Genomic DNA, 21,024 nt, shown 5'->3' with positions numbered 1-21,024 from the left:
CAGGCTGGCCTCTTCTTTCCGGCCGGCTCGGGTCCCGCTTGGACTCCCCGCCCCAGGCAGCCCCCTGCTCCGGCGTGGGGCGGGGCCGTGCAGGGACATGGGGCACCACAGACCCTGCCCCACGGGTCAAGGGCAAGAGGCAGGGGGGTGACAAATGGCTGGGGAGGCGGAGAGGGGGCTGGAGCCGCTCAGGCATCTCCCCTCACAGAACAGAGGACAAACAGCGCCGGGGCCCAGCGCCCAAGGAAGCCCCGGGGCTGGTGGGGGAGGCGGGGGGAGGCCTGGCAGAGGAACCCCGAGTTCCAGCCCTTGAGGACATGGCTGGGGCCTGCAGGGACATCCCAGGCACAGGCCCCTCATGCAAATAGCAATAGCTGGGGGTCAGGCCCCTCCCACCGAAAGGGAGACGGCCAGGCCACTGGGGTTGGGGGGTTGCTCACAGCTCTGCCTGTAGCCCCTCCCTCCTGGCTCCATCCTAGGCTCGGGGGGGGGGCGGGCTGGGCACCGGCAGCCCCTCGTGCTGGCGTTCACATGCTGTGCAGAGGGGCCCAGCCCCTCCCACGGGCTCCGGGCTGCTGGCCTGGGAGCTTGAGGGAGAAGATGCCTGTGCCCCGGGGCCCTGCGCCCGCAGGGGAATTGCATGGAGTGTACCGGGGAGCCAGGATTCCCTGTGACCGGGGCCGGGCTGACATGTCCTGTGCCCCGCGGGATCATGCCCAGCGTGGGCAGGGGCAGGGCGGGCGGGGGGGACCCAGCCGAGCGCCAGGGAGTTTTGCCTGCAGCTGCCAGGAGCCAGGAAGGTGAGACACAAACCCCCCAGCGATCACACCAAGCAGTTCGATATCAAAGGAAAGTTTAATAAGCTGCAATAAAATAAGGAGCTCTCGGGAGCTCGGGGCGGGGGCCAATGCTGGCTGAGGAGCAGCAGGACGGCGGCGGTGGGAGCCCGCGGGGTCTGAGCGAGAACACGACCCGCAGGGGAGCAGGACACGGAGCACAGCAGAGGGCACAATGTCACTACGCACTCGAGCCGGGCCCGCGCCCGCCCGCGCTGCATTGGATCCGTTATGTACACTTGCCAAGGGTCCCGTGAGGTATGTCGACGTTCGCTGAGCCCTGGCCAGCCCTCCCACCCGCGATTCACAGCACAAGGGTTCCTGATCCCCAGAACGGAAACGCAGCTCCAGGCTGGAGCCCCAAACCCGTACAGCCGCCAGCTGGGCTCGCACACAGTACCAGACGGGGAGCAGGGGACTGGGAGGTCCTGGGTTTTCAATTCAGTGTCAATCTAGAGCTACACAGACACGGGGAGGGTACAGTCAGTCCCACAAGGGCAGCGGACGCAGAAAACCCGGTGGTGGTTCAAGAGGAACCACGGTTGGAAAGCTGACAGCCCCGAACAGGGTGTCTCCGCTGCCCCAGAGGAGGGGTGCAGGGTGCAGGGAAGAGCCAAGACAGTCGGGATCAGGAAGAGAGGTTGGGAGCTTTCCTAAGACTCCACTCTCTAAAAATCAGGAGTTAAGCAAGTAATGTCCCAGAGCCCGAGGCAGCCCGGCCTACGCCGTGCGCTCCACTCGGACCCGGGGGCGGGGGGTTTGCTCTGCCGGGGCTAGAGCCAAGCACAGAGTGAAAAACGCCCTGAACACCCTGCTCCGCACCCCCCTACCGAGCCAGGAGGCCTTTGGGAGCCATGCCCGGCCAAACGCGCTCACCTCAGGCCAAGGCGCGACCGACGGGAAGGTCCCCTGCGTTGGGGCTGTGGAACTGGGGTTTCCACAACCGGGGGAGCAGACACAAGCGGGGCATTCGGAGGCCTGGCTTCACCCCAGGCCAGTCACCAGCTTGGCCAACACAAGCCGAGGCTTAGCCCCAGGCAGGTGCGCACTGGCACCAGCCTGCTGCCCGCGCCCAGCATGTGGGGTCCGCGAGCCCCTGGCGGGAGGAGCCGCGCACGCGACAGCCACGAGCGTCCCTGCCACGCCATTGCCCAGGAGACGCGCGTAGAACTTATTACTAAGAGTTTTATTGCTGATGGGGCCACAGCCTGCAGGCGGCAGAGCCCAGCCGGCCGGGAGAGAGGAAAGTATTTAATGCCTTCACTTTTTAATGCTGCATCATTCAAACCTGAACCAGAGCAGGGCGCTGGTCGTGAGCCTGCCGCCAGCGGGCCATGCCCGGCCCTGGGGACGCCGTGCGGCAGAAAGGGCACCAAATAAATACAACAGCTATTTACAAGCCTCGTTTCCGTGAGCCCCGGGGAGGAACGGCTTCTCCGGACGCCGTGCGTCTCAGCGGCCGGGCCCGGCTCCGGACCGCACCCGTCGCTTTTAGAGGGGGGGTTCTCTGCCAGCCCGGTACTCAACGGGCCAGCGACCCACTCTGCCTGGGTTCCCGGGCCCTGCCCCGGCCGTCACCGCGGGGCAGCAGGGGACGGACTTTCACTGCCAGCCGTGCACAATTCCTCACAGCTCCCCGCGTGCTGACCAAGATACCAAGGGGCCGAGCTTCTCCGAGCAGCTGGGGCAAAGCCGGTCCCCCCCCAGGCGCCATCACAGCCTGCGCTGGGCCCTGGGGGAGGGGCGGGCCAGAGATGGGTTCCCCTTGCGGTGCTCGGGAGCTTGGTCCCGACTGGCCTGACGGCTCCTCCTGGGTGCACGTGCCCCTCGGGGCAGGGGAGAACCAACGGCTGCACCAGAGCCCAGCGGGAAAGCGGGACAGGGATGCGGCGAGGTACAGGGGACCTGACCACTGGCCAGCTGCTGGGGCCAAGGGCCCGGGCTCTGGAGAAGGGTTTGGCTGCCTGTGGCCAGCCGAGGGAGAGTTTGGAGAACCCAGGGATGTCACGGGCACTCAGGCGGGCCGAGGAGATGGGGCTGCCCCAGGGGGAGGGCAGAGGGAGATGGGGTGGTGGCTTATGCAGGCGTCCGAGGAGGGAAGTGCAGCCCGGCCCCTGCCAGGACGGCGCAGAGGCCATGACACCCTGCTTAGGCCCATGCGCCGAGGAAGCTCAGCTCCAGCCTGCCCTGATGGTAGCAGACCGGCTGGTCCACAGCCCCTGGCAGCTCTGCCCCGCTCCCGGGGCCCGGAGGAAGCCAGCGCCTGCGGGAGAAGGGCTGGACCCGCGTTCGGAGGCACTGCCGGAGGGAGACCTGGGCGCATGCAGGGGCGTCCGCACACCGCCTGCAGCAGGGAGCCCGCGGGCCGGGCCAGGCCGGAGTCCCACGGCAGCCGGCAAGCCCACGACCTCGGCTCTTGCCCTTGGCGCCGGCGGGAGGAGGCAGCAAAGGGGCTCCCAGGAAGAGACGCGGCCGAGCCCCTGTGCAGCCCGGGGGGCTCACGAGGCCCTGCTCTGGGCCCAGTGGCCAGGCTGCACAGCCGCAGCGGGAGGTGCATGCTCAGGGCCGCCTGGCGGCTGGGAACGGCACCGGGCTCTGGCTGCGCGGCGCCTGGGCTGCCTGCTGCAGACGTGCGGGGCCGAAGGCCGGGGGCAAGGGCCAGACGCCAGCAGCCGAGCGCGGGGCCGGGGGCAAGGGCCAGACGCCAGCGGGCGAGCGCGGGGCCGGGGGCAAGGGCCAGACGCCAGCGGGCGAGCGCAGGGCCGGGGACAAGGGCCAGACGCCAGCGGGCGAGCGCAGGGCCGGGGACAAGGGCCAGACGCCAGCGGGCGAGCACAGGGCCGGGGACAAGGGCCAGACGCCAGCGGGCGAGCGCGAGGCGGGGACAAGGGCCAGACGCCAGCGGCCGAGCGCCGGGCCGGGGACAAGGGCCAGACGCCAGCGGGCGAGCGCAGGGCCGGGGACAAGGGCCAGACGCCAGCGGGCGAGCGCAGGGCCGGGGACAAGGGCCAGACGCCAGCGGGCGAGCGCAGGGCCGGGGACAAGGGCCAGACGCCAGCGGGCGAGCGCGGGGCCAGGGGCAAGGGCCAGACGCCAGCGGGCGAGCGCGGGGCCGGGGGCAAGGGCCAGACGCCAGCGGCCGAGCGCGGGGCCGGGAGCAAGGGCCAGACGCCAGCGGGCGAGCGCGGGGCCGGGGACAAGGGCCAGACGCCAGCGGGCGAGCGCGGGGCCGGGGGCAAGGGCCAGACGCCAGCGGGCGAGCGCGGGGCCGGGGGCAAGGGCCAGACGCCAGCGGGCGAGCGCCGGGGACAAGGGCCAGATGCCAGCGGGCGAGCGCCGGGGCGGGGACAAGGGCCAGACGCCAGCGGCCGAGCGCGGGGCCGGGAGCAAGGGCCAGACGCCAGCGGGCGAGCGCCGGGGACAAGGGCCAGACGCCAGCGGGCGAGCGCCGGGGACAAGGGCCAGACGCCAGCGGCCGAGCGCCGGGCCGGGGACAAGGGCCAGACGCCAGCGGGCGAGCGCGGGGCCGGGGACAAGGGCCAGACGCCAGCGGGCGAGCGCCGGGGACAAGGGCCAGACGCCAGCGGGCGAGCGCGGGGCCGGGGACAAGGGCCAGACGCCAGCGGCTGAGCGCCGGGGCGGGGACAAGGGCCAGACGCCAGCGGGCGAGCGCCGGGCCGGGGACAAGGGCCAGACGCCAGCGGCTGAGCGCCGGGGCGGGGACAAGGGCCAGACGCCAGCGGGCGAGCGCCGGGCCGGGGACAAGGGCCAGACGCCAGCGGGCGAGCGCCGGGGCGGGGAGGGGGTGAGCAGCTCACCGCCGCGCTGGAGGCTTCGAGTCTGAGTCACATGCAGGGCGAGTCCGCACGGGGCCCCCCAGCGAGCGACCTCGTCACCAGCCCCCAAGACGGGCAGCAACCTGCCGCTGCGGGGCCCTGACCGGCCGCCCATGGAGCTGCCCATTCCACGCCCCGGGGGGTGACAGCAGTACGGGCCCTGCCAGCCGCCCATCCCTGCCCCATGCCCCACCCCCACCCCCAATAAATAAATAAATAAATAGCGTTTGCTGCGTGGCCGAGAGCTGCAATTCCTTGGGCCTGCTCCGCCCGGCCCCTGCGCCCGCCCCGCCCCGCTGGCTGCAGCCAGACACTCCTGCTTTCGGAGGCGCGGGGCAAGCTCTGAGCATCACGCCGCGCCCCTTCCAGCGACCCGAGGGCCTGGCCACTGCAGGAAGTGTCCGCACTGCCCGGGGGCCACTCCCCTGCTGAGTCTGCTCCAGCCCCACCAGTCTCGGGCTCCTGTCTGAGATCTCCCCATCCTGGGCAAACAGCCCTGCTCCCGCCCCATCGCGCAGGAGGGAGGGGCCTCTGGAGAAGAGTCTCTCGTTTCCCACGCCTGTCCCCCCCCACTAGCAGGGGGCACAGCTGCCCTGTTCCCAGGAAGGGCCCACGGCCAGACCGAGCCACGCCCCAGCGTCCCGTGGGAAACGCTGCCTGCTCCCCACAGCCCGGGCAGAGAGCGTGCCGGCCGTGGTACGTGGAGCCGGCCCCCAGATCTGGCAGCCAGTACCCTGCCCACTCGCACTCTCGCGGGACATTAACGCCGCCAGGGCTACTCCAGGCCGGGCGGGGTGAACTGCCCTGGGTGAGCGCTTGGAGCGCCTAGCCTCCCGCCCAAACACGCCGGCCTAGGCATTGACGGGGGGTTCTGGCACGGGGCTGGGAACGGCTCTGCTCACAGACCGCGACACCCGGCCCCCGCACAGACACGGCAGCACTGCCCGGGAATCAGCGCCGCACCCCTGGCCAGCCGGGACTCTGGCAGCACGATTCACCAAATAATCCAGCATGGTTCCCAGGCGCCCCTCCACACCCCGCCGGGCCCGAGCGCGAGGGAGACCTCACGGCCAAGGGCCAAGCCATTACCGGGCTGTGCCTGCAGGACGGCGGGTCGGGGCCGCGACGCTGCCCGGGGAGCACACATCCGCCTGACACTGCCGGCTGGAGCCATTCTCAAAGGGCAGGAGATTTCAGGTGCGAATGGGAGGAAGTTTGCTTAGAAACTTGTGCAAACAGCCCTTTTGTCCTGGCTCCCGGAGCGGCTGGCCTTGATTTTTTCAACTTAGGCACCGAGCGGGAGCTGACGCAGCGGCTCACACCGGGGCGGGGGGGCATGTTCACTAGAAAGCTCCCCACCCCCACCCCCGCCCCCGCCAGCTCCGCCACCAACAGCTGCGGCAGGACGCGGAGGGTGTGCAGGTCCAGCGGGGGCCCTGCTCGTCCCTCGGCCTTCCAGCGCCTGGCTGGCGTGGATTAGCCCTTCCCGACCCCCGGGCTGCTCGCAGGAGGAACCACCACGCTGGCAGGGGCAAACCAGCTTCGCTTCCCTTTCAAACGTGATTGAAGTCAATAAAGAAAAGCACGGGAGGCGCTAGAGCTCCTCGTTCTCCACATTTTTGCCCTAAAAACCAGGCGTGTGTGTGTGCGCGTGCGGGGGGGGGGGTTCACCTTTCACACAGACTGAGTGACTGACCGGCGGAAGCCGCCCGGCTTTTCACAGGAAGGAACAGACCTGAAGACTCGGTGAAACGCCACCGCCAGAGCAAGCAGAAATGCCAGGGGGCGGGGCGGGGCACCAGGGACCAAGAGTCCCCCGAAGGAAGCGACCCGCCGGGCCTGCAGCCCGCTGTACATGCTACAGAACTAGCACCCCACCCCAAGCAGGAACCCCCCGGGCCCAGGACTCGCTGTCTAACCCTGGCGACCAGAAACTACACCCAAGTGGCCAACAGTCGGATCTTTCAACAGGTCCCAGCCCTCCGGAGCGCCAGCCGGTGCTAAGGAAGGGAGCCGGGCCCCCTTGCCCCTTCCCTCTGGGGCCAGAAGGAAAAAGCTTTTGGTTTGGTTTCTAGCGCCTCTCCGCCAGTCCGGGGGCGGGGAAGGGCTTGTGCGCCCCTCGAGGCTGCTCAAAGCTACGGTGTGTGCATGGAGGTGCTTCCTGCCCGCTACAGTACAAGTGCTTGTGCATCAAGTATCAAACGCACGCCTCCCGCCCCGCAGCCGCGCCGGGCGCTCGCTCGCTTTGCAAAGTGAATAAGGCACTGCCTGGCTCCACGCTTCCGACCCGGGCACGGGCACCTTGCAGCCGCTTCCCGCTGCCCCGGCGGAGGCCGAGACGGGGGCCTGGCGCTGCGCGGCCGGAAAGGCTCGCTACAGCTCACGGAAGCAGCTCCAGGCCCAGCTCGCGGTGGCCGCCGGCGCTGTTATTTTGCATCCGGCCGCGGCCGCTTGCTGTGCGCACTGTCCCCTTTGGCCCTGGACTTCCGCTTGCCCTGCGGCGCGCTGCTCTCCTGGACTTTCTTCATGGAGCGCGTCAGGGCCTTCCCGCCACTGGGCTTCTCGGCTGCTCTGTGCGACCGGGCGGAGGGCGCCGCGCCGGGCTTCGCCTTCGGAGACTTGGAGGGCCCCTCGTGGCTGGGGGGTGGCGCCGCTCTTTTGGGGGGGGGCCCTTTGACCTTTGGGAGGGGGAGCCTGCCTTTGCCAAGCTGCCTTCCGGGGGCTCTCCTCTCTCCCACAGAGCCTCGCCTCTCGGGCGGCTGGCTCCGCCCCACGGCAGCCTGCTTCCTGGGGGCAGGAGCCTTGGCTTTGCTGCCCTTGGGGGCCGGAGGCCTGTCTCTGCTGGAGGAGGGGGACGGCCCCGGCACGCCACTGCTCTCCCGCAGCGTTCTCTTCCTGCCCGGCCGAGGGGCAGCTTTGGGCGGGGCACCCTCCTGGGGCCGGCTCTTCCCTTTTCTCCCCTTGGCTGCTGCTTCCGCGGGCGCGGGCTTGGCCGGGAACACGTCTGCTTTGACTTGCAGGGCCAGCTTCGGCGACATCAGCGGGTTGATGCAGACGCTCTTGCGGCTCGGCTTACTCTCCACGGAGGAGAGCTCCGCTGCCCCCTCGCCCCTCCCCAGCCGCTGCTGCGCTCGCAGCTTGCCCCTCAGGTTGGAGTATTTCCGCAGGATCCGCGTGCTGGCCTGCGCCGGCAGGCTGGGCGGGGGCTGCACCTTTCTCTCCTCGCCCTCTGCTCCTGAGCTGGCTTTGCACGGGGCCGGCTGGCTGGGACTGGCGGCTCCCTCGGGCTCCGCTCGGTCGGCGCCCTCCCGGAGCCTGGCCCACAGCTTCTGGTTCTTCAGGTTATTTTTAGCCGGGGTCGCCGCAGCAAACTTCTTGAGGTGTTTTTTCAAGCGTTCTGCTTGCAGCGAGCTGGGGTACAAGCCGGCCGAGCAAAACTTCTGCAGGGGGATCTTGATGGGGGGGACATCTCCTGGAAGACGGGTGTTGAGTTTCTTCACAATGACCAGCGACCGGGTCTCCGTCGTCTCCAAGAACCAGCGGCAGACGTTGGACAGCTTGAAGGCCTTCAGAAACAGCATCTGGACGGGGGAGAGCTTCTGAGCCTCCAGAGACGCTCGACACTTGCGGGTCCTTTTCTTGCTTTTCCAAATCTCCTTCAGCTTGTCGGCTTTGTTCTTCGCCTTGGGAGCTGGCTGGGCCTCTCTCTCCAGCTGAATCCAGCCCCTCTGGACTCTCGCGTACTGGGCATTGAAGTCAGCGATCAGCTCCTGGGTCTCCTCCTCCGCACACCACTCCACAAACTTGGGTCTGTCCTCAGCCGGCGGGTCCACTTCCTTCCAACCCAGCGGGTCTGGGTGCCCCGAGCTGGCCTCTTCCTGCTGGCTCGGGGTTACCTGCAAAGCCTCCGGGCTCTTCTTGGCAGCCTCCAGAGGTGCAGGGGAGTGCCTCAGGTTGTAGACGGGCAGGGCCAGCGATTTATGCTTCCAACTCTTTGCTGGGGGAGCTTTGCTTCCACTTTTCCCCCTAGCACCCGGAGGCGAACTGCTCAGGTCTTGCTGCTGCACCTGTCCTGTGTCTACAGCAGTGTCCGCCGGGGCGTCCCCATCACCTGCTTTCCTGGCCGATTGCTCTGCCCCCTGGGCCCCTGCCCCACTGTCCCTCGGGAGCAGAACGCTTCTCTTGTCGGAATTGGCCTCCACACAGATCTCAAGCTTCTCCCCGGACTGGCTGGGGCCGCCCGTCGTGGGGGAGCCCTCTCTCGATGGCCCTTCCCTCGCCACGGCGCCCTCGTTGGCCAGCCGGCTTCTGTAGGTTTGCCTAGTGGTCATGCCCCCTTCGCCTCTTCCCCGCTGCTTGGGCCCCCTCCCCAGGGCCCTCTTAGAGCCTGGAGCCTGGATGTTCCTCAGCAGCGCTTTGTGGAAGGAGCCCTGCGGGAAGCACACGGACGCTGCCCCGTGCAGCTGCACCTCCCTCCGGAAGCGCTTTGCCCCGGGCCGTTTCAGAAGCCTGATCTGAAGGCAGGGAAGCTGCAGAGCGGTGGGAGCAGCAGACGCGGGCGGCTGGCACTGCTGGCTGCGGAGCCGTCGGTCGGACGCCACCAGAGCTCTCCTGCCTTTCTTTTGCTTCCGCTCTGGGCTGGCTCCGGGCGAGGTGGCCCCCTGGCCCCCCGGCTCGGAAGAGTCCGCTCCTGGGGGCATTTCGCCTGCATGGCCGTCGCTCGGCCGGCTGCCACCTGCCGCACTCTCCCTGGCCGAGGGCCTGCTGCACTTGGCGGTGGCTGGCAGGGCCTCCCCTTGCTCTGGGGGACTTCCCCGCACCCCCCTGCCTTTGGCTTCTGCGCTGGGAGGGGCGCTTCCGGGCACCTCTGCAGACAGCAAGTTCGCAGGCTCAGGCCCCAAGCTCTCCAGACTCTTGCGTTCCAGCTGCTCTGGCACCTCAGGCCCCAAGCTCTCCGGCGCCTCGGGCCCCAGCTGCTCCGGCGCCTCGGGCCCCAAGCTCTCCAGCGCCTCGGGCCCCAGCTGCTCCGGCGCCTCGGACCCCAGCTGCTCCGGCGCCTCGGACCCCAAGCTCTCCGGCGCCTCGGACCCCAGCTGCTCCGGCGCCTCAGGCCCCAAGGTCTCCGGCGCCTCAAGCCCCAAGGTCTCTGGCGCCTCGGGCCCCAGCACCTCGGACCCCAGCTGCTCCGGCGCCTCGGGCCCCAAGCTCTCCGGTGCCTCGGGCCCCAGCACCTCGGGCCCCAAGCTCTCCAGCGCCTCGGGCCCCAGCTGCTCCAGCGCCTCGGGCCCCAGCTGCTCCAGCGCCTCGGGCCCCAGCCGCTCCGGCCCCTCGAGCCCCAAGGTCTCAGGCCCCTCAGGCCCCAGCCGCTCCGGCCCCTCGAGCCCCAAGGTCTCAGGCCCCTCAGGCCCCAAGGTCACTGAGAGCTGCATGGGAGGAGGCGCGGGGGCCGGGCCGGCAGGAGGCGCGGGGGCCAGCTGTATTTCTGAACCTTGCTCCCCACCAGCTGCTTGCGGTGCAGACAGAGGCGTGGAGTCTGCAGCCTCCCTGCTGCGCTCCGTGGGCCCAGCATCCCCGCAGGGGTCAGCACTGCTGCCAGCCTGGCTCGCTTCCGCCCCCTGCAGCAGCTGGCAGGTCGCCTCCTGGCGCCCGTCAGCGGCAGGGGGGCCGTTGGCCAGAGGCGGAGAGGTGGCCGAGCCGCCCTCCGGGGCGCTGTCGGCATGGGGGGCTAGCAGCGGCTCTGGGCGAGCAGCCTCCCTGGAGCCCAGCGCGCTGCCCGGGCCAGGCTCCTTCTCGGCTTCGCGGCTGGGGGCAGCGCCTGGGGACAGGAGCCTGAGAGACGTTCTCTTCTCGGCCTCTCTCCCTGCAGCCTGAGCTCCCTCCGCGCTCACGCCTGCTTCCGGCCGCCGGGCCGGCCCGGGCCCCCTGTCCTCGCCCCGGGAGCCTCTGGCCAGCGTGCGGACCGTGGGCAGCTCGCAGCACTCCCCGTTGAAGTAGTACCCGCGGGTGCTCTTGCGGGCGGTCCTCCGGGAGCCGGCCGGCCGCTGGCTCTCCGTGCGGCACTCCGTGATGGGCTGGCTGATGTAGACCACGTCGCACTGGTTGTCGTAGTCGTTGATCCTCAGCCCCGAGGCCCGTTTGTTCTTGCGAGCCGCCCGGGTGGCAGAGGCCCCGGCCTTAGTGCGGGAGCGGCCGCCGGAGGCTTTGTGCACGGCGGGCGCGGGCGCAGGGCCCAGCCACCCCTCACAGGGACTCTTGTCGCCCGCGTGGCCGTGCCCGCCCGCCCGCGTCTTGCCCAGGGCGTGGAGGTGGCTTTCTTGCTTTGGTCTTGCATCTTGTTCGCTGGTTTCTAGCTCCTGGAGCAGAGCAGCTTTGGAGCTGCACTGTAAAGCGTTCTCCTTGTCCGCTCTCCGGGGGGGGCTGACGGGGAACCCCGAGTCCCAGCCCTCCTCGGGGAAGGCGCGGAACGGGAGGCAGCCCTCCGCCCCGCCCTCAGCGCCCCGCCCGTTGGCCCCTTTGTCCGCTAGCGTCTTGCCTTGGCTCTGCTCCTTGTCGTCGTCCGGCTCGTGCCCAGGGGGCTGGGGCTGGGAGTTGGAGGCGGTGAGGTATCCGTGGGCGGAGCAGTCCTTTGGGCTCACAGCGCTGGCCCTGGGAGCGGCGAGCTCAGAGAAGTCCCGTTTGAAAGCGGAGCTGAAATTCTCCGTTCTGTCCAGGGGTCTCCCTTCCGCGGGCGGCTTCGGGGCTGGCCCCGCTGTGCACAGGGGGCTGGGAAGAGCCAGGGGGGCTCGGTCTGAGTCCGGCGGGGGCCTCAGTTCACAACAGGGAGCAGACTTCTTCCGGCTCTCCGGGCTTGGCTGGCTGCAGGTCGCGACGTCCATGGCTTGGGGCCCGGGCGCCGGCGGCCCCTCCGAGCCTGGCTGCCCCTCGGTGTAGATGTCGCTCAGCACCCGGATGAACTGCTTCTGGTGGTGCGTGCACAGCCTGACCATGAACTTCTCCAGGGGAGACTTGGGCTGGGCGCCAGAGTCTAGTGCCAGGGTCTCTGCTGCGTCCTCGCTAGAGAGAGGGAGAGACAGACAGTCAGAGCAGAGAACCGCCAAGGGCCGGTGCAGCCCCCAGCCTCCAGCCCCCCACGTGCACCACGGCACTGGGCTCCGCACCCGGCACGCTCAGCCAGGGGCTCACGCGGGAGGCAGAGCACGGAGCCGGGGGCTCTCGCCCTCCTGGGGACTGGCAGACATCTGCTGTGCCGCCAGCCTCCCACCCCGACCCCATCTCCAGGAGCCTCCGAGACCCTGGCCCCAGCACTGAGCTCGCTGCTGCGCTCCCAGGCTGCGTCCTGCTCCATGCACCGCTGGGCAAGGGGCCGGTCTGCAGGCCAAGCCCTGCCTGAGCACCGTGGGCAGGCGCAGGCCCGGCCCTCACCTAGCGCTGGCTCTACCGCCCCTCCCTGCTGCGCAGCGGCCACTTGTGGGGGGACGTTCCGGGCTCGCCCCAGTCTGGGTCAGGCGCCATTAAATGCTGGAAGCGACAGTCGCATCCCCAGCCTGGTGGCAGCCGGTCCTGCCCCAGGACACCAGCCGCCCGGGCCCCGCGACCCCTTCTAGCCAGCAAGGAACTTCCTGGGCGGGGTGACAGTTTGGTGGCTGCAAAACTCGTAGCCCCTTTGGGCTTCTGCATGGCCCCCTCCCCCGCCCCCCGGTGCTCCTAGAAACCCAGGGCGGGCAGAGCCCTCAGGAGCCAGAGAGTCCAGCCCCCTGCCCACAGCAGGGCCAGCCCAACTCAATCACCCGGCCAGGGCTCTGCCAAGTAGGGACTTCAACACCCCTAGGGATGGAGATTCCACCCTCCCCAGGGAACCCAGCCCTGCGCTCCCCGCCCGCCTAGGGAAAGAGCTTGTCCTGATCTCCCACCTAGGCCTCCCCCCCTGCAACTTGAGCCCATTGCTCCTTGTTCTGCCACCTGGCAATGGGGCCCAGAGAGACCTGGACGCATTGGAGGGCTGGGCCAAAAGAAATCGGCTGAGGTTCAACAAGGACAAGTGAGAGTCCTGCCCGTGGGAGGGGAGAATCCCGAGCACTGGTACAGGCTGGGGGCCGACGGGCTGGGCAGCCGTTCTGCACACAAGGGCCCGGGGGTTCCAGCGGGTGAGGCTGGAGAGGAGTCAGCAGCAGGGCTGCCAGATGGTCCCCAAAAAATACTGAGCACACGGGCTAAAAATCTGTAGAGCCAACCCCCCCCCGCCCCCCCGGAACACACCCCGTGTGCGGCTACTGGCGACAGCCACCAAGCTGGGAACCAAGGGGGAGGCAGCAGAGCCTGCGACCCAAAGCAGAGAGAGGCAGACCCCAGGACAACACCACGGCGGGGCGGGGGGGCGACCATGGGTGGGAAGGTGACTGACAGCCCCTGGAAGGCGCCTAAATGCAACCACAAAGCGCCCGCGGGCTCCTCTCCCGCCCCACGGCGCCACAACGCGCTGGAACAGCGCCCGGGGCAGGGACGGGGCTTCCCCCTCCCCACGGCGTCACTCCCAGCCCCCGCCCCACCCCACCCGGCTTCTGCACCCAACCACAGGCTCCCAGCCCCGCCCCCCAGCCACTGGCCCCGCCCCCGCCTGGCTTCTGCACCCAAGCACAGGCTCCCAGCCCCGATCACGCCCCGCCCCCCAGCCACTGGCCCCGCCCCCGCCTGGCTTCTGCACCCAAGCACAGGCTCCCAGCCCCGATCACGCCCCACCCCCCAGCCACTGGCCCCGCCCCCGCCTGGTTTCTGCACCCAACCACAGGCTCCCAGCCCCGATCACGCCCCGCCCCCCAGCCACTGGCCCTGTCCCCGCCTGGCTTCTGCACCCAACCACAGGCTCCCAGCCCCGATCACGCCCCGCCCCCCAGCCACTGGCCCTGTCCCCGCCTGGCTTCTGCACCCAACCACAGGCTCCCAGCCCCGATCACGCCCCGCCCCCCAGCCACTGGCCCCGCCCCCGCCTGGCTTCTGCACCCAACCACAGGCTCCCAGCCCCGATCACGCCCCGCCCCCCAGCCACTGGCCCCGCCCCCGCCTGGCTTCTGCACCCAACCACAGGCTCCCAGCCCCGATCACGCCCCGCCCCCCAGCCACTGGCCCCGCCCCCGCCTGGCTTCTGCACCCAACCACAGGCTCCCAGCCCCGATCACGCCCCACCCCCCAGCCACTGGCCCTGTCCCCGCCTGGCTTCTGCACCCAACCACAGGCTCCCAGCCCCGCCCCCCAGCCACTGGCCCTGCCCCCGCCTGGCTTCTGCACCCAACCACAGGCTCCCAGCCCCGATCACGCCCCACCCCCCAGCCACTGGCCCTGTCCCCGCCTGGCTTCTGCACCCAACCACAGGCTCCCAGCCCCGCCCCCCAGCCACTGGCCCCGCCCCCACCTGGCTTCTGCACCCAACCACTGCACCCGATCACGCCCCGCCCCCCAGCCACTCCCCCTGCCCCTGCCCGGCTTCCGTTGGGCGCCCAGCCGGAGAACCAGTAAATACCGACATTGCACGTGTCTGGTATTTTCTGACATTTTTAGCGGACAGAGGCGCAGATACCGGACTGTCTGGTCCAATAGCGGACACCTGGCAGCCCCAGGGCACCCCTGGGGCCATGCATAAGTGCTGGCTGGACAGAGGCCTGGCTGGGCGGCTGAGTGGTGACTCCTGAGGGCTCTGCCTGCCCCACGGCTCTATCCCTACCTGGCAGCGCATCCCCCCCGCTCAGTGCCATCTGCGCACTTGGGGAAGGTGCGACCCACCTCCCAGCCAGGCCGTTAGTGAAGATGCTGAACAAAACCGCCCCCCGACCGCCCCCCGGGCTGCTGCCTTCGATAGCGGCTGCTCCCCGGCCCTCGAGCCGCCGGCCACGCCGCCGTCTAGCTGCCCTGCAGTCCACCCAGCCAGGGCACAGCTCTGTACAGCCCCGTCGCCGGCCGGCTGCTCCCCTGCTGCATGGGAAGAGCGGGGGGGGGGGGTTCACGCACTGCTCCCGGGGTGACCTGGCTCGGCTTCGTTCCCCCCAGTGCCACCCAGCCGGGTCTCTCCCAGCTCCCCTGGCGCTAGGATTGACAGCGAGGAGAAGCATTTGCACGTTTCTAAGTAAATGGGGGGGGGGTCATTGATAAGCTGCCCCCCCCCCCAGCGAGTCTGCCTCCATGGGGCACACGCTGTTCCGAGTGCTCCGGTTTCACACTGCTCCCCTCGCCCTGCCCAGCTCCGGAGCTAGCCGGGGGCAGAGCTCTGCATGCCCTGCTGCGGGGAAGGGGGTGTGCTCCCTAGTGGTTGCAGCACTGTGTGCAGGGGTAGAGGGCTGTGGCCCGGGGGGGGGGGGGGACATTCCCAGGCCTAAGCAGGACAGCGGCGAGCACGTGCCTCGCCCCTCTGGCTCTGGTTTGGCAGCCTGCCCAGGGGCTCCCACACGGGGGGCGGGGCCGCTTTGTGAGCACTCGTGTCTGGGGGCCCATTGGCACCCGGGTACCTGCCCATCGTGGCCCTGGCCCCGCCTCCCAAAGGGGGGAGCAGCCAGCTGGCTCCATGGGGTGCCGGAGCGCTCTCCCCGGGACGCTGAGCTCAGACCCAGGCTGGGGGAAGGGGGGAGCAGCCAGCTGGCTCCATGGGGTTCCAGAGCGCTCTCGCCCGGACGCTGAGCTCAGACCCAGGCTGGGGGAAGGGGGGGAGCAGCCAGCTGGCTCCATGGGGTGACGGAGCGCTCTCGCCGGGACGCTGAGCTCAGACCCAGGCTGGGGGAAGGGGGGAGCAGCCAGCTGGCTCCATGGGGTGCCGGAGCGCTCTCGCCGGGACACTGAGCTCAGACCCAGGCTGGGGGAAGGGGGGAGCAGCCAGCTGGCTCCATGGGGTGCCAGAGCGCTCTCGCCGGGACACTGAGCTCAGACCCAGGCTGGGGGAAGGGGGGAGCAGCCAGCTGGCTCCATGGGGTGCCAGAGCGCTCTCGCCGGGACGCTGAGCTCAGACCCAGGCTGGGGGAAGGGGGAGCAGCCAGCTGGCTCCATGGGGTGCCGGAGCGCTCTCGCCGGGACGCTGAGCTCAGACCCAGGCTGGGGGAAGGGGGAGCAGCCAGCTGGCTCCATGGGGTGCCGGAGCGCTCTCGCCGGGACGCTGAGCTCAGACCCAGGCTGGGGGAAGGGGGAGCAGCCAGCTGGCTCCATGGGGTGCCGGAGCGCTCTCGCCGGGACGCTGAGCTCAGACCCAGGCTGGGGGAAGGGGGGAGCAGCCAGCTGGCTCCATGGGGTGCCAGAGCGCTCTCGCCGGGACGCTGAGCTCAGACCCAGGCTGGGGGAAGGGGGGGAGCAGCCAGCTGGCTCCATGGGGTGCCGGAGCGCTCTCGCCGGGACGCTGAGCTCAGACCCAGGCTGGGGGAAGGGGGGAGCAGCCAGCTGGCTCCATGGGGTGCCGGAGCGCTCTCGCCGGGACACTGAGCTCAGACCCAGGCTGGGGGAAGGGGGGAGCAGCCAGCTGGCTCCATGGGGTGCCGGAGCGCTCTCGCCGGGACACTGAGCTCAGACCCAGGCTGGGGGAAGGGGGAGCAGCCAGCTGGCTCCATGGGGTGCCGGAGCGCTCTCGCCGGGACGCTGAGCTCAGACCCAGGCTGGGGGAAGGGGGGAGCAGCCAGCTGGCTCCATGGGGTGCCGGAGCGCTCTCGCCGGGACGCTGAGCTCAGACCCAGGCTGGGGGAAGGGGGGAGCAGCCAGCTGGCTCCATGGGGTGCCGGAGCGCTCTCGCCGGGACGCTGAGCTCAGACCCAGGCTGGGGGAAGGGGGGAGCAGCCAGCTGGCTCCATGGGGTGCCGGAGCGCTCTCGCCGGGACGCTGAGCTCAGACCCAGGCTGGGGGAAGGGGGGAGCAGCCAGCTGGCTCCATGGGGTGCCGGAGCGCTCTCGCCGGGACGCTGAGCTCAGACCCAGGCTGGGGGAAGGGGGAGCAGCCAGCTGGCTCCATGGGGTGCCGGAGCGCTCTCGCCGGGACACTGAGCTCAGACCCAGGCTGGGGGAAGGGGGGAGCAGCCAGCTGGCTCCATGGGGTGCCGGAGCGCTCTCGCCGGGACGCTGAGCTCAGACCCAGGCTGGGGGAAGGGGGGAGCAGCCAGCTGGCTCCATGGGGTGCCGGAGCGCTCTCGCCGGGACACTGAGCTCAGACCCAGGCTGGGGGAAGGGGGAGCAGCCAGCTGGCTCCATGGGGTGCCGGAGCGCTCTCGCCGGGACACTGAGCTCAGACCCAGGCTGGGGGAAGGGGGGAGCAGCCAGCTGGCTCCATGGGGTGCCGGAGCGCTCTCGCCGGGACGCTGAGCTCAGACCCAGGCTGGGGGAAGGGGGGAGCAGCCAGCTGGCTCCATGGGGTGCCGGAGCGCTCTCGCCGGGACGCTGAGCTCAGACCCAGGCTGGGGGAAGGGGGGAGCAGCCAGCTGGCTCCATGGGGTGCCGGAGCGCTCTCGCCGGGACGCTGAGCTCAGACCCAGGCTGGGGGAAGGGGGGAGCAGCCAGCTGGCTCCATGGGGTGCCGGAGCGCTCTCGCCGGGACACTGAGCTCAGACCCAGGCTGGGGGAAGGGGGGAGCAGCCAGCTGGCTCCATGGGGTGCCGGAGCGCTCTCGCCGGGACGCTGAGCTCAGACCCAGGCTGGGGGAAGGGGGAGCAGCCAGCTGGCTCCATGGGGTGCCGGAGCGCTCTCGCCGGGACACTGAGCTCAGACCCAGGCTGGGGGAAGGGGGGAGCAGCCAGCTGGCTCCATGGGGTGCCGGAGCGCTCTCGCCGGGACGCTGAGCTCAGACCCAGGCTGGGGGAAGGGGGGAGCAGCCAGCTGGCTCCATGGGGTGCCGGAGCGCTCTCGCCGGGACGCTGAGCTCAGACCCAGGCTGGGGGAAGGGGGAGCAGCCAGCTGGCTCCATGGGGTGCCGGAGCGCTCTCGCCGGGACGCTGAGCTCAGACCCAGGCTGGGGGAAGGGGGGAGCAGCCAGCTGGCTCCATGGGGTGCCGGAGCGCTCTCGCCGGGACACTGAGCTCAGACCCAGGCTGGGGGAAGGGGGGAGCAGCCAGCTGGCTCCATGGGGTGCCGGAGCGCTCTCGCCGGGACGCTGAGCTCAGACCCAGGCTGGGGGAAGGGGGGAGCAGCCAGCTGGCTCCATGGGGTGCCGGAGCGCTCTCGCCGGGACACTGAGCTCAGACCCAGGCTGGGGGCCCTGGTGGATTCTCCGCTGCCGGGCGGCTGAAAGGCGGCGTTAGCCAGAGGGGGGCTCAGACTAAACCATCTAAGGACCCTGGGACACGTGGGGGGGGCCGTGCACTCCTGGGGCCCGGAGTCCACGCTGGTTGGGCGCTCCCTACTGGCCTGTGTCTGTAGGCACTGCCCAGCGGGGGGGTCCCCGAGAAGGGGCAGTCTGAGCGTGGGGAACCGTGGAGGAAGCAGACAAAGCGGTGACCCCCGCCCCCCCCACCTACATCAGGCACATGCTGGGCTGTGGCTCGGAGCAGCAGTAACCCCTCTATTCCTCTTGCTGCGGACGGGGTGCAGGGCCGGGGGCCCCGAGGGGCCGGCACATGCTGCGCCCCTTAGGCGCTAGAGCCTGGAGAACGCTCCCGTCAGGCGCTTTCTGGAGAAGCTATGGGCGCGCGGGGCCGAGGGGGCTTCTCGGGGCTGGGTGGGGGCCGAGGGGCTTTTCAGGGAGATTCACTCGGGGGAGGGGGCAGAGGGCTGTGCTGTACCTGGCAGAGGTAGACGGGGGCTGCCCGTTAGGCCAGGTCTGAGGCCGCTCACGCTGGGCTGCCGCCATGTTTTAACGCCCCCTCCCTGTGGCTACTGGCTGGCCTGGCCCTGCTGCCCTGCCGCTTCCCCCAGAGCCCGCTTGCCCAGGGCCAGCCCAGGAGCGGGTGGCAGAGCGAGGCAGGGCCAGGAGCTGCCGGCTGTACACACACAGCTGTTGCTATGCAACAGGGCTGGTGTAGCAATTAACGCTCCGCCAAACGAGCTGTGTGCCGAGGCGATGTGCATGGCCGGGTGCTGGCGCGGCGGCTTGGAGGGTTCAGCGGGGTCCCCGCCCCAGCGCTCCCCCAATCCAGCTACTCCTGCGGCGGCGGCGCAGACAGAGCCCGTAGAAGGCCCAGAGCTGGGGCGGGGGGACGTCCCGTGTGCGCTGCACGTGCTACAGCTCCTCCTGGTTTGCAGGGGTGCACGGCCCCTGGGACGCCCTTGCCGAGTGAGCGCAGGGGAGGGATCGCGGGGGGGTGACTTTCACACTAACCTAGCTGCACCGCGGGTTTCCAAAAACCCACCATCTGCCAGTGCCATGGGGAGCGTGGGGTTTGCCCACCCCCAGAGCCTCTCCGGGGGGAGCCCCTGCACATCAGAGAGAGATGATAAGTTTACAGGTATGTTTTGTACCTCAGAGGCACAAGACGCAGCAGCAGAACAAAAGTTCAAGGCTAAGTGTTTCTGTTCCTTTCAGACCACGCTAAGCACCACGATTACATAGCTCCTGAAAAGAAACAAAACATAGCTATAAACTTATACCAGCCGACTGAGCGGCGCAAGGGGCAGCCTTCCCCCCCTCCCGCTTCTGCAGCCACGCAGGTGCCTGCGCCAGCACATCCAACCGCGGGGCCACAAACAGCTTCAAAGGGGCCCTGCTTTGTATCCCCGTGGGGCAGGCGAACACCAGGGGCCACTGCTCAGGCTCACGCACACCCCCCGAGGACTCCTTGCGCAAGGTACCCAGCCGAGACACAGCCGTGGTCATTGGCACCACTGGGTTGGTCTACACAAATATTTTGCCCCTAGAGGAAGGGAGTTGGGAGGGGCGGGGAGCAGAGCCAGAGCTGTGCAGGCAAACCCCTCGGGTATGTTCATTACGCCCTTTGCTAGCATCGCCTCTCTCCTTTGGGAAACCCACACCCAGGGCAGCTGCCTCTCCCCTCGGCGGGTTCGTGCTGGGGGCCAGCCGAGCTGTGCACGTAATGCTCCCCCGCAGAAGAGGGGTAGTTTGGGGCTGCAGAGGAAACCCACGAGCAGTCAGAGGTGAAATTCAAAGCCATCAGCGCAAGCGAGAACGTTTTCCCAATTTAACGGAAAAGCTTAGGTGCTGCAGCGAATCAGCCAAATAGCGAGACTCAAAGAGCACAGGTCACTGAATTGTCAAGGCCCCTGGATTTCTGCTGTCCCTGGCGACGTGCTTCGGGGATTTCGAAAGCTTGGGCTTAAACAAGAAGCAGAAAGAAAACAAGGCACAGGGATTTTGTTTTGCAAACTGCTCTTGCTCATCAATTGACGCGGGCCATACAGGGAAGCCCCTGGCTCCAGTACAGAGCCGGCACCTGGCCCTGGCTCAGACCTTTAACCCTTCCAAGTATTCGTTCTGTAGAGGGATTCCACTTGAAGGCAACCTTCTTCCCCACCTGTATCCAAACAAAGCCGGGCAAGGCCACAAGCAAAAACGCACGATGCTCCGCAGCAGCCCTCCTGGAGACGGGCTGACGGCCACTTGGGACACGCCTAACACGAACCTGGCTGGGGCCCTGCCCTCTACCCCCGTCTGTCCAAGCAGGGGACACGTCCCATGCTGCCAGCGTGCCCCCCAGCCTCCCGGGAAGTGTCCTGTGTGCTCCAGCTCCCGAGGACACGGGTTTCTCGGTGTGCAAAGCAAGCAGGCGGCGAGGGATCCAACCGCGCTGGGCGAGCGAGGGCAGCAGGGAAGAGCAGGGCGCGGCGGCGTGTCAAAGTCAGCATGCCACGGGCAGGCCCTGGGCCAGCACTGGCCGTTAGGAAACGCGAACGCACCCGGCTGCGGGGACACGGGGAGCAAGCCCACTGCGAGGGCCTGGAGCCCCCCCAGACAGCTCCACCCCCCACCTCCCAACACCCCACGCAGGCTAGCGTCTCCCCAATGGCGTTAGAAGCCCCCCCGAGTCCTGCGAAGCGCAAACAAGGACAGTCCCTCACAATCACAGCGGAGGGTTAACACGCGTGTGCGCACGTTACTTGTGGGTTTCGTGTTTAAATCTCTGCAATTCAACTGCTGAGCTCAGGACCGTGGTCAGCAGCTGTTTATTAGCAGCCTTCCTGAGCGGTGCTCGGCTTCCCGAGCTGCATGCACGACTTACTGGGGTTCCGCAAGATTCTTTCCAGTTTCAAAGGGCTCCGTGGCCAAATACAATTGGAAAACGCTGTACCGGGATCCCCGGGCCCAAGCGCGCAGGCAGGCAGAGCGCAGGGAGACCTGGCCTGGGTGAACTGGGGTTTCTGCACCGCGCTCGCACCAGGCGTCAGTGGGAAAGCCTCTCTTCCTCCCAGCGCGCCTGCCCGTCTCCAGAGCAGGAAACCCAGAGGCGTTCC

General features: G+C 69.1%; 1 protein-coding gene across 26 annotated transcripts in view; it reads right to left on the bottom strand.

Moving 5' to 3' along the window:
* Positions 1-836: 836 nt before the first annotated feature.
* LCOR (ligand dependent nuclear receptor corepressor) overlaps positions 837-21,024 on the bottom strand; it is a 118,887-nt gene continuing 98,699 nt past the window's right edge. For 25 of the 26 annotated variants that reach the window (XM_089780261.1, XM_089780262.1, XM_089780265.1 and 22 more), the window contains one exon: positions 837-11,725. In XM_089780261.1, coding sequence (XP_089636387.1) covers positions 7,099-11,725 — 4,627 coding nt within the window. In that variant the 3' untranslated portion in view covers positions 837-7,098. Of the gene's footprint in view, positions 11,726-19,077; positions 19,169-21,024 lie in introns of those variants that run through there. The other variant, XM_075934483.2, reaches the window with a different exon arrangement.

Source organism: Pelodiscus sinensis, chromosome 8 (assembly GCF_052426305.1).
Source record: "Pelodiscus sinensis isolate ZL-2025 chromosome 8, ASM5242630v1, whole genome shotgun sequence".
Classification (NCBI taxonomy): domain Eukaryota; kingdom Metazoa; phylum Chordata; order Testudines; family Trionychidae; genus Pelodiscus; species Pelodiscus sinensis.
The sequence above is the reverse complement of the archived record's forward strand: the minus strand, read 5'-3'. Positions and strand labels throughout refer to the sequence as shown.